The sequence below is a fragment of the Amblyraja radiata genome, chromosome 21 (assembly GCF_010909765.2).
Source record: "Amblyraja radiata isolate CabotCenter1 chromosome 21, sAmbRad1.1.pri, whole genome shotgun sequence".
Classification (NCBI taxonomy): Eukaryota; Metazoa; Chordata; class Chondrichthyes; order Rajiformes; family Rajidae; genus Amblyraja; species Amblyraja radiata.
Window position 1 is genome coordinate 17,640,998 of NC_045976.1, and position 13,464 is coordinate 17,654,461.

Sequence of the window (13,464 nt, forward strand, 5' to 3'; positions counted from 1 at the left end):
ACTGGACATCTGCAGCTCGAGCTAATCAGCTCTGCTTAGATATATCTTACATCCTTAACTGGAAGTTGCATTGTAGCTGTGAGAGTGCATGGAGGTTGTGCTACGAGTCAAGCTGGCCTGAGAAATTATAGACTAATTTCACTGCTTTAATGGTATAGTCCTCTTCAGTAATGCAAAACCCTATCTCCCATAAATCGTCACAGGTGTTGTCGATTCTGTATTGCAAATAAACATTTCACAATAAACAATTGCATTAATGCTGTACACTCAGAATTAAACTGACTGGCTCAGATTTCTTACAGGATGCCGAAGGGTGAAGGATGACTGGGATTTGGCTGAGAGCCCGATAGGGAAATCAAAATAAATCTGGTGGGGAACAATTAAGGTGTGCAAGAGAGTTAAAGGTTCTTGGGAAAAGGGATCAAAGGAGAATATTAGAGTGTTTGAGTAGATCGGTGGATGTAGAATTGCATCTGGGACAGAGAAAGAGGGAAGGAGGATGGGAGAGGGTTTGGATGGCAGCAGAGGGAAGTCATTGTTGAGGGATAGAATTTGGAAGAAACAATGAGAAGTAGCATGGCCGCATGAAGAGGCAGGGATAATGGAGAGAATATGGGCTGGATAGTTTGTACAGAGGGGGGAAAGATGATGGATTGACATACCTGTAGAATTCAAAAGCAAATGGTTAGAAAATGAATTATCTGAGAAAGCTCAGTGAAAGTTGTACGTTGCTGCTTTCACAATGGCTCACCCAGAGTCCTTGTGCAGACAAACTTGGTGCAAGGATAAACAACCGTAAATCACTTACCAGTTGTGTAGATGCTGGGCGATGTCGTTGTGGGTGGCACATTTGTTGTTGTTGATGTTGTTTCTGTAAAACATAAAAGATGTCACAGCAAGTTATAATGCACACTGTTGCTCGATGACTTTGTATCAGGTCCAGTTTTTCATTTTTCATTTCAGGGTGTAGGTTCCACCAGCAATGCAGGCATTTATTGTCAATTCACAATTGCCCCATGTTAAGGATGCAAATGCTCAACCTTCCATCAACATCCTTTTGTGTTTCCATTCATCACATTCAATTAGATTGTCATGTTAACAACAGATTTTCTTCTTCATGTTGCCCTTTAAATTGCAACATCAATCCAATGATGCCATCCTATCAAAGCAATCAATTAGGAAGAATAATGTGAGATAGAATCAGTGATATTTTGTTCAAAGACGGAAGAATAAACCAGGTTCCTTTGGAGAGCAACTGTGGGCAAGAAGTACAGTTATCTCACTGTTACCTGTCAAGTTTGTAGCTGGTAGTAGATGATGTTGTGGTCTGAAACTCTGTTGGTGAAATTGTTTCTAAATGGTGATAAGGAGTGAGAGAGTGTTAAAGAAGGGCAGAGTAGGAGCTTCTCATAGGGAAAGGTATCAAAGTTGAAGGATACTCTGTACTTTAGATTGGTGGCTTGAGAATTACTGTTGGAAATAGACAGAGGGAAGGAGGATGGGAGAGTGTATGGGCCGCAGCAGAAGGAAGTCATTGGTGAGGGATAGAATTTTAAGAAACTGAGAAGTAGCATGGCCACATGGAGAGCGGGGATTTATGGAGAGAATATGGGCTGGATAGTTTGTACAGAGCTCATTAGAGGGGAAACGTGATGGATGGAATTGCATCTAGAACTCTTACTGAAACAGAATAAAATTCCAAATGCCCCTTCAATAAAAGACAGTATCCTTGCACATAACTGGCATATTTACCATAAATTGTTGTTGTTGATGTTGTACTTGGAGTTGTTGCTTCATGCTCATAGCAAAATCGAATTTGATAGTCAAGACAGGTGTTGAATTCCTCCAAAGACTTATTGGAGACTGTGCAGACCAGTCCTACGTCTTGGTCACAGGTCACATTGTCTGGTGATTCACTTATTGGCCACTCAGTGAAATCGACAAATTGGCACTCAACTTTTTTAATTGTACAGTAACTGGAAGGACACAGATCTTGCCGTATGGATTCCAGTAATTCAGTATCGCCTGGACTGTATTCAGATGGTCTGTGGTCATTATACCATTCAGACCAGACACCATTACATTTCCAGTCTGGAAAAGGAGAAGCCAAGGTTCAGTTCATCTTCCTTCAAGTGTTCATTAAACAAAAGTACAAAATAAAATAGCAAGATACATATTTCCTCATAAGACGATATTTCTCAGCACTGGCCTTGTTTATAGTTGTGAAGTTGTGTAGCACCTACTCCCAAATCCCTGAAACATTTTGCCTTCTCTTGAATCACAGTATTTTTGATGACAAGATACGTTTAATCAAAACAAACTGTGGAAAACTCATTCCCATTTCACATATTGAAGGCACATAATCATGAGCCTATTTCTGCCAATTATGCACATCACTAAATATTGTATCAACTGGTGGTGAATTCTTGATCAGCACAGTCTAATGGGAAAATTCACTGAAACACAGTCCTCTGAAGGTTATCCATAATTTACAACACAAAGTCCACAGCTACAACTAATTCAAAAGCAAATGGTTAGAAAATGAATTATCTGAGAAAGCTCAGTGAAAGTTGTACGTTGCTGCTTTCTCAATGGCTCACCCAGAGTCCTTGTGCAGACAAACTTGGTGCAAGGATAAACAACCGTCAATCACTTACCAGTTGTGTAGATGCTGGGCGATGTCGTTGTGGGTGGCACCTTTGTTTTTGTTGATGTTGTTTCTGTAAAACATAAAAGATGTCACAGCAAGTTATAATGCACACTGTTGCTCGATGACTTTGTATCAGGTCCAGTTTTTCATTTCTCATTTCAGGGTGTAGGTTCCACCAGCAATGCAGGCATCTATTGTCAATTCACAATTGCCCCATGTTAAGGATGCAAATGCTCAACCTTCCATCAACATCCTTTTGTGTTTCCATTCATCACATTCAGTTAGATTGTCATGTTAACAACAGATTTTCTTCTTCATGTTGCCCTTTAAATTGCAACATCAATCCAATGATGCCATCCTATCAAAGCAATCAATTAGGAAGAATAATATGAGATAGAATCAGTGATTTTTGTTCAAAGACGGAAGAATAAACCAGGTTCCTTTGGAGAGCAACTGTGGGCAAGAAGTACAGTAATCTCACTGTTACCTGTCAAGTTTGTAGCTGGTAGTAGATGATGTTGTGGTCTGAAACTCTGTTGGTAAAATTGTTTCTAAATGGTGATAAGGAGTGAGAGAGTGTTAAAGAAGGGCAGAGTAGGAGTTTCTCATAGGGAAAGGTATCAAAGTTGAAGGATACTCTGTACTTTAGATTGGTGGCTTGAGAATTACTGCTGGAAATAGACAGAGGGAAGGAGGATGGGAGAGTGTATGGACCGCAGCAGAAGGAAGTCGTCAGTGAGGGGTAGAATTTTAAGAAACTGAGAAGTAGCATGGCCACATGGAGAGCGGGGATTTATGGAGAGAATATGGGCTGGATAGTTTGTACAGAGCACATTAGAGGGGAAACGTGATGGATGGAAATGCATCTGGAACTCTTACTGAAACAGAATAAAATTCCAAATGCCCCTTCAATAAAAGACAGTATCCTTGCAAATAACTGGCATATTTACCATAAATTGTTGTTGTTGATGTTGTACTTGGAGTTGTTGCTTCATGCTCATAGCAAAATCGAATTTGATAGTCAAGACAGATGTTGAATTCCTCCAAAGACTTATTGGAGACTGTGCAGACCAGTCCTACGTCTTGGTCACAGGTCACATTGTCTGGTGATTCACTTATTGGCCACTCAGTGAAATCGACAAATTGGCACTCAACTTTTTTAATTGTACAGTAACTGGAAGGACACAGATCTTGCCGTATGGATTCCAGTAATTCAGTATCGCCTGGACTGTATTCAGATGGTCTGTGGTCATTATACCATTCAGACCAGACACCATTACATTTCCAGTCTGGAAAAGGAGAAGCCAAGGTTCAGTTCATCTTCCTTCAAGTGTTCATTAAACAAAAGTACAAAATAAAATAGCAAGATACATATTTCCTCATAAGACGATATTTCTCAGCACTGGCCTTGTTTATAGTTGTGAAGTTGTGTAGCACCTACTCCCAAATCCCTGAAACATTTTGCCTTCTCTTGAATCACAGTATTTTTGATGACAAGTTACGTTTAATCAAAACAAACTGTGGAAAACTCATTCCCATTTCACATATTGAAGGCACATAATCATGAGCCTATTTCTGCCAATTATGCACATCACTAAATATTGTATCAACTGGTGGTGAATTCTTGATCAGCACAGTCTAATGGGAAAATTCACTGAAACACAGTCCTCTGAAGGTTATCCATAATTTACAACACAAAGTCCACAGCTACAACTAATTCAAAAGCAAATGGTTAGAAAATGAATTATCTGAGAAAGCTCAGTGAAAGTTGTACGTTGCTGCTTTCTCAATGGCTCACCCAGAGTCCTTGTGCAGACAAACTTGGTGCAAGGATAAACACCCCGTCAATCACTTACCAGTTGTGTAGATGCTGGGCGATGTCGTTGTGGGTGGCACCTTTGTTTTTGTTGATGTTGTTTCTGTAAAACATAAAAGATGTCACAGCAAGTTATAATGCACACTGTTGCTCGATGACTTTGTATCAGGTCCAGTTTTTCATTTCTCATTTCAGGGTGTAGGTTCCACCAGCAATGCAGGCATCTATTGTCAATTCACAATTGCCCCATGTTAAGGATGCAAATGCTCAACCTTCCATCAACATCCTTTTGTGTTTCCATTCATCACATTCAGTTAGATTGTCATGTTAACAACAGATTTTCTTCTTCATGTTGCCCTTTAAATTGCAACATCAATCCAATGATGCCATCCTATCAAAGCAATCAATTAGGAAGAATAATATGAGATAGAATCAGTGATTTTTGTTCAAAGACGGAAGAATAAACCAGGTTCCTTTGGAGAGCAACTGTGGGCAAGAAGTACAGTAATCTCACTGTTACCTGTCAAGTTTGTAGCTGGTAGTAGATGATGTTGTGGTCTGAAACTCTGTTGGTAAAATTGTTTCTAAATGGTGATAAGGAGTGAGAGAGTGTTAAAGAAGGGCAGAGTAGGAGTTTCTCATAGGGAAAGGTATCAAAGTTGAAGGATACTCTGTACTTTAGATTGGTGGCTTGAGAATTACTGCTGGAAATAGACAGAGGGAAGGAGGATGGGAGAGTGTATGGACCGCAGCAGAAGGAAGTCGTCAGTGAGGGGTAGAATTTTAAGAAACTGAGAAGTAGCATGGCCACATGGAGAGCGGGGATTTATGGAGAGAATATGGGCTGGATAGTTTGTACAGAGCACATTAGAGGGGAAACGTGATGGATGGAAATGCATCTGGAACTCTTACTGAAACAGAATAAAATTCCAAATGCCCCTTCAATAAAAGACAGTATCCTTGCAAATAACTGGCATATTTACCATAAATTGTTGTTGTTGATGTTGTACTTGGAGTTGTTGCTTCATGCTCATAGCAAAATCGAATTTGATAGTCAAGACAGATGTTGAATTCCTCCAAAGACTTATTGGAGACTGTGCAGACCAGTCCTACGTCTTGGTCACAGGTCACATTGTCTGGTGATTCACTTATTGGCCACTCAGTGAAATCGACAAATTGGCACTCAACTTTTTTAATTGTACAGTAACTGGAAGGACACAGATCTTGCCGTATGGATTCCAGTAATTCAGTATCGCCTGGACTGTATTCAGATGGTCTGTGGTCATTATACCATTCAGACCAGACACCATTACATTTCCAGTCTGGAAAAGGAGAAGCCAAGGTTCAGTTCATCTTCCTTCAAGTGTTCATTAAACAAAAGTACAAAATAAAATAGCAAGATACATATTTCCTCATAAGACGATATTTCTCAGCACTGGCCTTGTTTATAGTTGTGAAGTTGTGTAGCACCTACTCCCAAATCCCTGAAACATTTTGCCTTCTCTTGAATCACAGTATTTTTGATGACAAGTTACGTTTAATCAAAACAAACTGTGGAAAACTAATTCCCATTTCACATATTGGAGGCACATAATCATGAGCCTATTTCTGCCAATTATGCACATCACTAAATATTGTATCAACTGGTGGTGAATTCTTGATCAGCACAGTCTAATGGGAAAATTCACTGAAACACAGTCCTCTGAAGGTTATCCATAATTTACAACACAAAGTCCACAGCTACAACTAATTCAAAAGCAATTGGTTAGAAAATGAATTATCTGAGAAAGCTCAGTGAAAGTTGTACGTTGCTGCTTTCTCAATGGCTCACCCAGAGTCCTTGTGCAGACAAACTTGGTGCAAGGATAAACACCCCGTCAATCACTTACCAGTTGTGTAGATGCTGGGCGATGTCGTTGTGGGTGGCACCTTTGTTTTTGTTGATGTTGTTTCTGTAAAACATAAAAGATGTCACAGCAAGTTATAATGCACACTGTTGCTCGATGACTTTGTATCAGGTCCAGTTTTTCATTTCTCATTTCAGGGTGTAGGTTCCACCAGCAATGCAGGCATCTATTGTCAATTCACAATTGCCCCATGTTAAGGATGCAAATGCTCAACCTTCCATCAACATCCTTTTGTGTTTCCATTCATCACATTCAGTTAGATTGTCATGTTAACAACAGATTTTCTTCTTCATGTTGCCCTTTAAATTGCAACATCAATCCAATGATGCCATCCTATCAAAGCAATCAATTAGGAAGAATAATATGAGATAGAATCAGTGATATTTTGTTCAAAGACGGAAGAATAAACCAGGTTCCTTTGGAGAGCAACTGTGGGCAAGAAGTACAGTAATCTCACTGTTACCTGTCAAGTTTGTAGCTGGTAGTAGATGATGTTGTGGTCTGAAACTCTGTTGGTGAAATTGTTTCTAAATGGTGATAAGGAGTGAGAGAGTGTTAAAGAAGGGCAGAGTAGGAGTTTCTCATAGGGAAAGGTATCAAAGTTGAAGGATACTCTGTACTTTAGATTGGTGGCTTGAGAATTACTGCTGGAAATAGACAGAGGGAAGGAGGATGGGAGAGTGTACGGACCGCAGCAGAAGGAAGTAATTGGTGAGGGATAGAATTTTAAGAAACTGAGAAGTAGCATGGCCACATGGAGAGCGGGGATTTATGGAGAGAATATGGGCTGGATAGTTTGTACAGAGCTCATTAGAGGGGAAACGTGATGGATGGAAATGCATCTGGAACTCTTACTGAAACAGAATAAAATTCCAAATGCCCCTTCAATAAAAGACAGTATCCTTGCACATAACTGGCATATTTACCATAAATTGTTGTTGTTGATGTTGTACTTGGAGTTGTTGCTTCATGCTCATAGCAAAATCGAATTTGATAGTCAAGACAGATGTTGAATTCCTCCAAAGACTTATTGGAGACTGTGCAGACCAGTCCTACGTCTTGGTCACAGGTCACATTGTCTGGTGATTCACTTATTGGCCACTCAGTGAAATCGACAAATTGGCACTCAACTTTTTTAATTGTACAGTAACTGGAAGGACACAGATCTTGCCGTATGGATTCCAGTAATTCAGTATCGCCTGGACTGTATTCAGATGGTCTGTGGTCATTATACCATTCAGACCAGACACCATTACATTTCCAGTCTGGAAAAGGAGAAGCCAAGGTTCAGTTCATCTTCCTTCAAGTGTTCATTAAACAAAAGTACAAAATAAAATAGCAAGATACATATTTCCTCATAAGACGATATTTCTCAGCACTGGCCCTGTTTATAGTTGTGAAGTTGTGTAGCACCTACTCCCAAATCCCTGAAACATTTTGCCTTCTCTTGAATCACAGTATTTTTGATGACAAGATACGTTTAATCAAAACAAACTGTGGAAAACTCATTCCCATTTCACATATTGAAGGCACATAATCATGAGCCTATTTCTGCCAATTATGCACATCACTAAATATTGTATCAACTGGTGGTGAATTCTTGATCAGCACAGTCTAATTGGAAAATTCACTGAAACACAGTCCTCTGAAGGTTATCCATAATTTACAACACAAAGTCCACAGCTACAACTAATTCAAAAGCAAATGGTTAGAAAATGAATTATCTGAGAAAGCTCAGTGAAAGTTGTACGTTGCTGCTTTCTCAATGGCTCACCCAGAGTCCTTGTGCAGACAAACTTGGTGCAAGGATAAACAACCGTTAATCACTTACCAGTTGTGTAGATGCTGGGCGATGTCGTTGTGGGTGGCACCTTTGTTTTTGTTGATGTTGTTTCTGTAAATAATAAAAGATGTCACAGCAAGTTATAATGCACACTGTTGCTCGATGACTTTGTATCAGGTCCAGTTTTTCATTTCTCATTTCAGGGTGTAGGTTCCACTAGCAATGCAGGCATCTATTGTCAATTCACAATTGCCCCATGTTAAGGATGCAAATGCTCAACCTTCCATCAACATCCTTTTGTGTTTCCATTCATCACATTCAGTTAGATTGTCATGTTAACAACAGATTTTCTTCTTCATGTTGCCCTTTAAATTGCAACATCAATCCAATGATGCCATCCTATCAAAGCAATCAATTAGGAAGAATAATGTGAGATAGAATCAGTGATATTTTGTTCAAAGACGGAAGAATAAACCAGGTTCCTTTGGAGAGCAACTGTGGGCAAGAAGTATAGTAATCTCACTGTTACCTGTCAAGTTTGTAGCTGGTAGTAGATGATGTTGTGGTCTGAAACTCTGTTGGTGAAATTGTTTCTAAATGGTGATAAGGAGTGAGAGAGTGTTAAAGAAGGGCTGAGTAGGAGTTTCTCATAGGGAAAGGTATCAAAGTTGAAGGATACTCTGTACTTTAGATTGGTGGCTCGAGAATTACTGCTGGAAATAGACAGAGGGAAGGAGGATGGGAGAGTGTATGGACCGCAGCAGAAAGAAGTCATTGGTGAGGGATAGAATTTTAAGAAACTGAGAAGTAGCATGGCCACATGGACAGAGCTCATTAGAGGGGAAACGTGATGGATGGAAATGCATCTGGAACTCTTACTGAAACAGAATAAAATTCTAAATGCCCCTTCAATAAAAGACAGTATCCTTGCACATAACTGGCATATTTACCATAAATTGTTGTTGTTGATGTTGTACTTGGAGTTGTTGCTTCATGCTCATAGCAAAATCGAATTTGATAGTCAAGACAGATGTTGAATTCCTCCAAAGACTTATTGGAGACTGTGCAGACCAGTCCTACGTCTTGGTCACAGGTCACATTGTCTGGTGATTCACTTATTGGCCACTCAGTGAAATCGACAAATTGGCACTCAACTTTTTTAATTGTACAGTAACTGGAAGGACACAGATCTTGCCGTATGGATTCCAGTAATTCAGTATCGCCTGGACTGTATTCAGATGGTCTGTGGTCATTATACCATTCAGACCAGACACCATTACATTTCCAGTCTGGAAAAGGAGAAGCCAAGGTTCAGTTCATCTTCCTTCAAGTGTTCATTAAACAAAAGTACAAAATAAAATAGCAAGATACATATTTCCTCATAAGACGATGTTTCTCAGCACTGGCCCTGTTTATAGTTGTGAAGTTGTGTAGCACCTACTCCCAAATCCCTGAAACATTTTGCCTTCTCTTGAATCACAGTATTTTTGATGACAAGATACTTTTAATCAAAACAAACTGTGGAAAACTCATTCCCATTTCACATATTGAAGGCACATAATCATGAGCCTATTTCTGCCAATTATGCACATCACTAAATATTGTATCAACTGGTGGTGAATTCTTGATCAGCACAGTCTAATGGGAAAATTCACTGAAACACAGTCCTCTGAAGGTTATCCATAAATTACAACACAAAGTCCACAGCTACAACTAATTCTAAAGCAAATGGTTAGAAAATGAATTATCTGAGAAAGCTCAGTGAAAGTTGTACGTTGCTGCTTTCTCAATGGCTCACCCAGAGTCCTTGTGCAGACAAACTTGGTGCAAGGATAAACACCCGTCAATCACTTACCAGTTGTGTAGATGCTGGGCGATGTTGTTGTGGGTGGCACCTTTGTTTTTGTTGAGGTTGTTTCTGTAAAACATAAAAGATGTCACAGCAAGTTATAATGCACACTGTTGCTCGATGCCTTCATATCAGGTCCAACTTTTCATTTTTCATTTCAGGGTGTAGGTTCCACCAGCAATGCAGGCATTTATTGTCAATTCACAATTGCCCCATGTTAAGGATGCAAATGCTCAACCTTCCATCAACATCCTTTTGTGTTTCCATTCATCACATTCAGTTAGATTGTCATGTTAACAACAGATTTTCTTCTTCATGTTGCCCTTTAAATTGCAACATCAATCCAATGATGCCATCCTATCAAAGCAATCAATTAGGAAGAATAATGTGAGATAGAATCAGTGATATTTTGTTCAAAGACGGAAGAATAAACCAGGTTCCTTTGGAGAGCAACTGTGGGCAAGAAGTACAGTAATCTCACTGTTACCTGTCAAGTTTGTAGCTGGTAGTAGATGATGTTGTGGTCTGAAACTCTGTTGGTGAAATTGTTTCTAAATGGTGATAAGGAGTGAGAGAGTGTTAAAGAAGGGCAGAGTAGGAGTTTCTCATAGGGAAAGGTATCAAAGTTGAAAGATACTCTGTACTTTAGATTGGTGGCTTGAGAATTACTGCTGGAAATAGACAGAGGGAAGGAGGATGGGAGAGTGTATGGACCGCAGCAGAAGGAAGTCATTGGTGAGGGATAGAATTTTAAGAAACTGAGAAGTAGCATGGCCACATGGAGAGCGGGGATTTATGGAGAGAATATGGGCTGGATAGTTTGTACAGAGCTCATTAGAGGGGAAACGTAATGGATGGAATTGCATCTAGAACTCTTACTGAAACAGAATAAAATTCCAAATGCCCCTTCAATAAAAGACAGTATCCTTGCACATAACTGGCATATTTACCATAAATTGTTGTTGTTGATGTTGTACTTGGAGTTGTTGCTTCATGCTCATAGCAAAATCGAATTTGATAGTCAAGACAGATGTTGAATTCCTCCAAAGACTTATTGGAGACTGTGCAGACCAGTCCTACGTCTTGGTCACAGGTCACATTGTCTGGTGATTCACTTATTGGCCACTCAGTGAAATCGACAAATTGGCACTCAACTTTTTTAATTGTACAGTAACTGGAAGGACACAGATCTTGCCGTATGGATTCCAGTAATTCAGTATCGCCTGGACTGTATTCAGATGGTCTGTGGTCATTATACCATTCAGACCAGACACCATTACATTTCCAGTCTGGAAAAGGAGAAGCCAAGGTTCAGTTCATCTTCCTTCAAGTGTTCATTAAACAAAAGTACAAAATAAAATAGCAAGATACATATTTCCTCACAAGACGATATTTCTCAGCACTGGCCCTGTTTATAGTTATGAAGATGTGTAGCACCTACTCCCAAATCCCTGAAACATTTTGCCTTCTCTTGAATCACAGTATTTTTTATGACAAGATACATTTAATCAAAACAAACTTTGGAAAACTAATTCCCATTTCACATATTGGAGGCACATAATCATGAGCCTATTTCTGCCAATTATGCACATCACTAAATATTGTATCAACTGGTGGTGAATTCTTGATCAGCACAGTCTAATGGGAAAATTCACTGAAACACAGTCCTCTGAAGGTTATCCATAAATTACAACACAAAGTCCACAGCTACAACTAATTCAAAAGCAAATGGTTAGAAAATGAATTATCTGAGAAAGATCAGTGAAAGTTGTACGTTGCTGCTTTCTCAATGGCTCACCCAGACTCCTTGTGCAGACAAACTTGGTGCAAGGATAAACAACCGTCAATCACTTACCAGTTGTGTAGATGCTAGGCGATGTCGTTGTGGGTGGCACCTTTGTTGTTGGTGATGTTGTTTCTGTAAAACATAAAAGATGTCACAGCAAGTTATAATGCACACTGTTGCTCGATGACTTCATATCAGGTCCAACTTTTCATTTTTCATTTCAGGGTGTAGGTTCCACCAGCAATGCAGGCATTTATTGTCAATTCACAATTGCCCCATGTTAAGGATGCAAATGCTCAACCTTCCATCAACATCCTTTTGTGTTTCCATTCATCACATTCAGTTAGATTGTCATGTTAACAACAGATTTTCTTCTTCATGTTGCCTTTTAAATTGCAACATCAACCCAATGATGCCATCCTATCAAAGCAATCATATAACCATATAACCATATAACAATTACAGCACGGAAACAGGCCATCTCGGCCCTACAAGTCCGTGCCGAACAACTTTTTTCCCTTAGTCCCACCTGCCTGCACTCATACCATAACCTTCCATTCCCTTCTCATCCATATGCCTATCCAATTTATTTTTAAATGATACCAACGAACCTGCCGCCACCACTTCCACTGGAAGCTCATTCCACACCGCTACCACTCTCTGAGTAAAGAAGTTCCCCCTCATGTTACCCCTAAACTTCCGTCCCTTAATTCTGAAGTCATGTCCTCTTGTTTGAATCTTCCCTATTCTCAAAGGGAAAAGCTTGATCACATCAACTCTGTCTATCCCTCTCATCATTTTAAAAACCTCTATCAAGTCCCCCCTTAACCTTCTGCGCTCCAGAGAATAAAGACCTAACTTATTCAACCTATCTCTGTAACTTAGTTGTTGAAACCCAGGCAACATTCTAGTAAATCTCCTCTGTACTCTCTCTATTTTGTTGACATCCTTCCTATAATTGGGCGACCAAAATTGTACACCATACTCCAGATTTGGTCTCACCAATGCCTTGTACAATTTTAACATTACATCCCAGCTTCTATACTCAATGCTCTGATTTATAAAGGCTAGCATACCAAAAGCTTTCTTTACCACCCTATCTATATGAGATTCCACCTTCAAGGAACTATGCACGGTTATTCCCAGATCCCTCTGTTCAACTGTATTCTTCAATTCCCTACCATTTATCATGTACGTCCTATTTTGATTTGTCCTGCCAAGGTGTAACACCTCACATTTATCAGCATTAAACTCCATCTGCCATCTTTCAGCCCATTTTTCCAAATGGCCTAAATCACTCTGTAGACTTTGGAAATCCTCTTCATTATCCACAATATCCTCTTCATTATCTTGGTATCATCTGCATACTTACTAATCCAATTTACCACCCCTTCATCCAGATCATTGATGTACATGACAAACAACAAAGGACCCAACACAGATCCCTGAGGCACCCCACTAGTCACCTGCCTCCAACCCGACAAACAGCCATCCACCATTACCCTCTGGCTTCTCCCATTCAGCCACTGCTGAATCCATCTTGCTATTCCTGCATTTATACCCAACAGTTTAACCTTCTTAACCAACCTTCCATGAGGAACCTTGTCAAAGGCCTTACTAAAGTCCATATAGACAACATCCACTGCTTTACCCTCGTCAATTTCCCTTGTAAC

General features: G+C 39.7%; 1 protein-coding gene across 2 annotated transcripts in view; it reads right to left on the minus strand.

Annotated features, from left to right (window-relative positions):
- The window catches only part of LOC116984903 (mucin-2-like), a 98,224-nt gene that overhangs the window by 25,111 nt on the left and 59,649 nt on the right, over nt 1-13,464 (minus strand). The window contains exons 30-38 of one of the 2 annotated variants that reach the window (XM_033039291.1): nt 11,861-11,923; nt 10,956-11,294; nt 10,012-10,074; nt 9,107-9,445; nt 8,205-8,267; nt 7,300-7,638; nt 6,356-6,418; nt 5,450-5,788; nt 4,507-4,569 (exon numbers count right to left, since the gene is read on the minus strand). In XM_033039291.1, coding sequence (XP_032895182.1) covers nt 4,507-4,569; nt 5,450-5,788; nt 6,356-6,418; nt 7,300-7,638; nt 8,205-8,267; nt 9,107-9,445; nt 10,012-10,074; nt 10,956-11,294; nt 11,861-11,923 — 1,671 coding nt within the window. The remainder of the gene's footprint in view (nt 1-4,506; nt 4,570-5,449; nt 5,789-6,355; nt 6,419-7,299; nt 7,639-8,204; nt 8,268-9,106; nt 9,446-10,011; nt 10,075-10,955; nt 11,295-11,860; nt 11,924-13,464) is intronic. The other variant, XM_033039292.1, reaches the window with a different exon arrangement.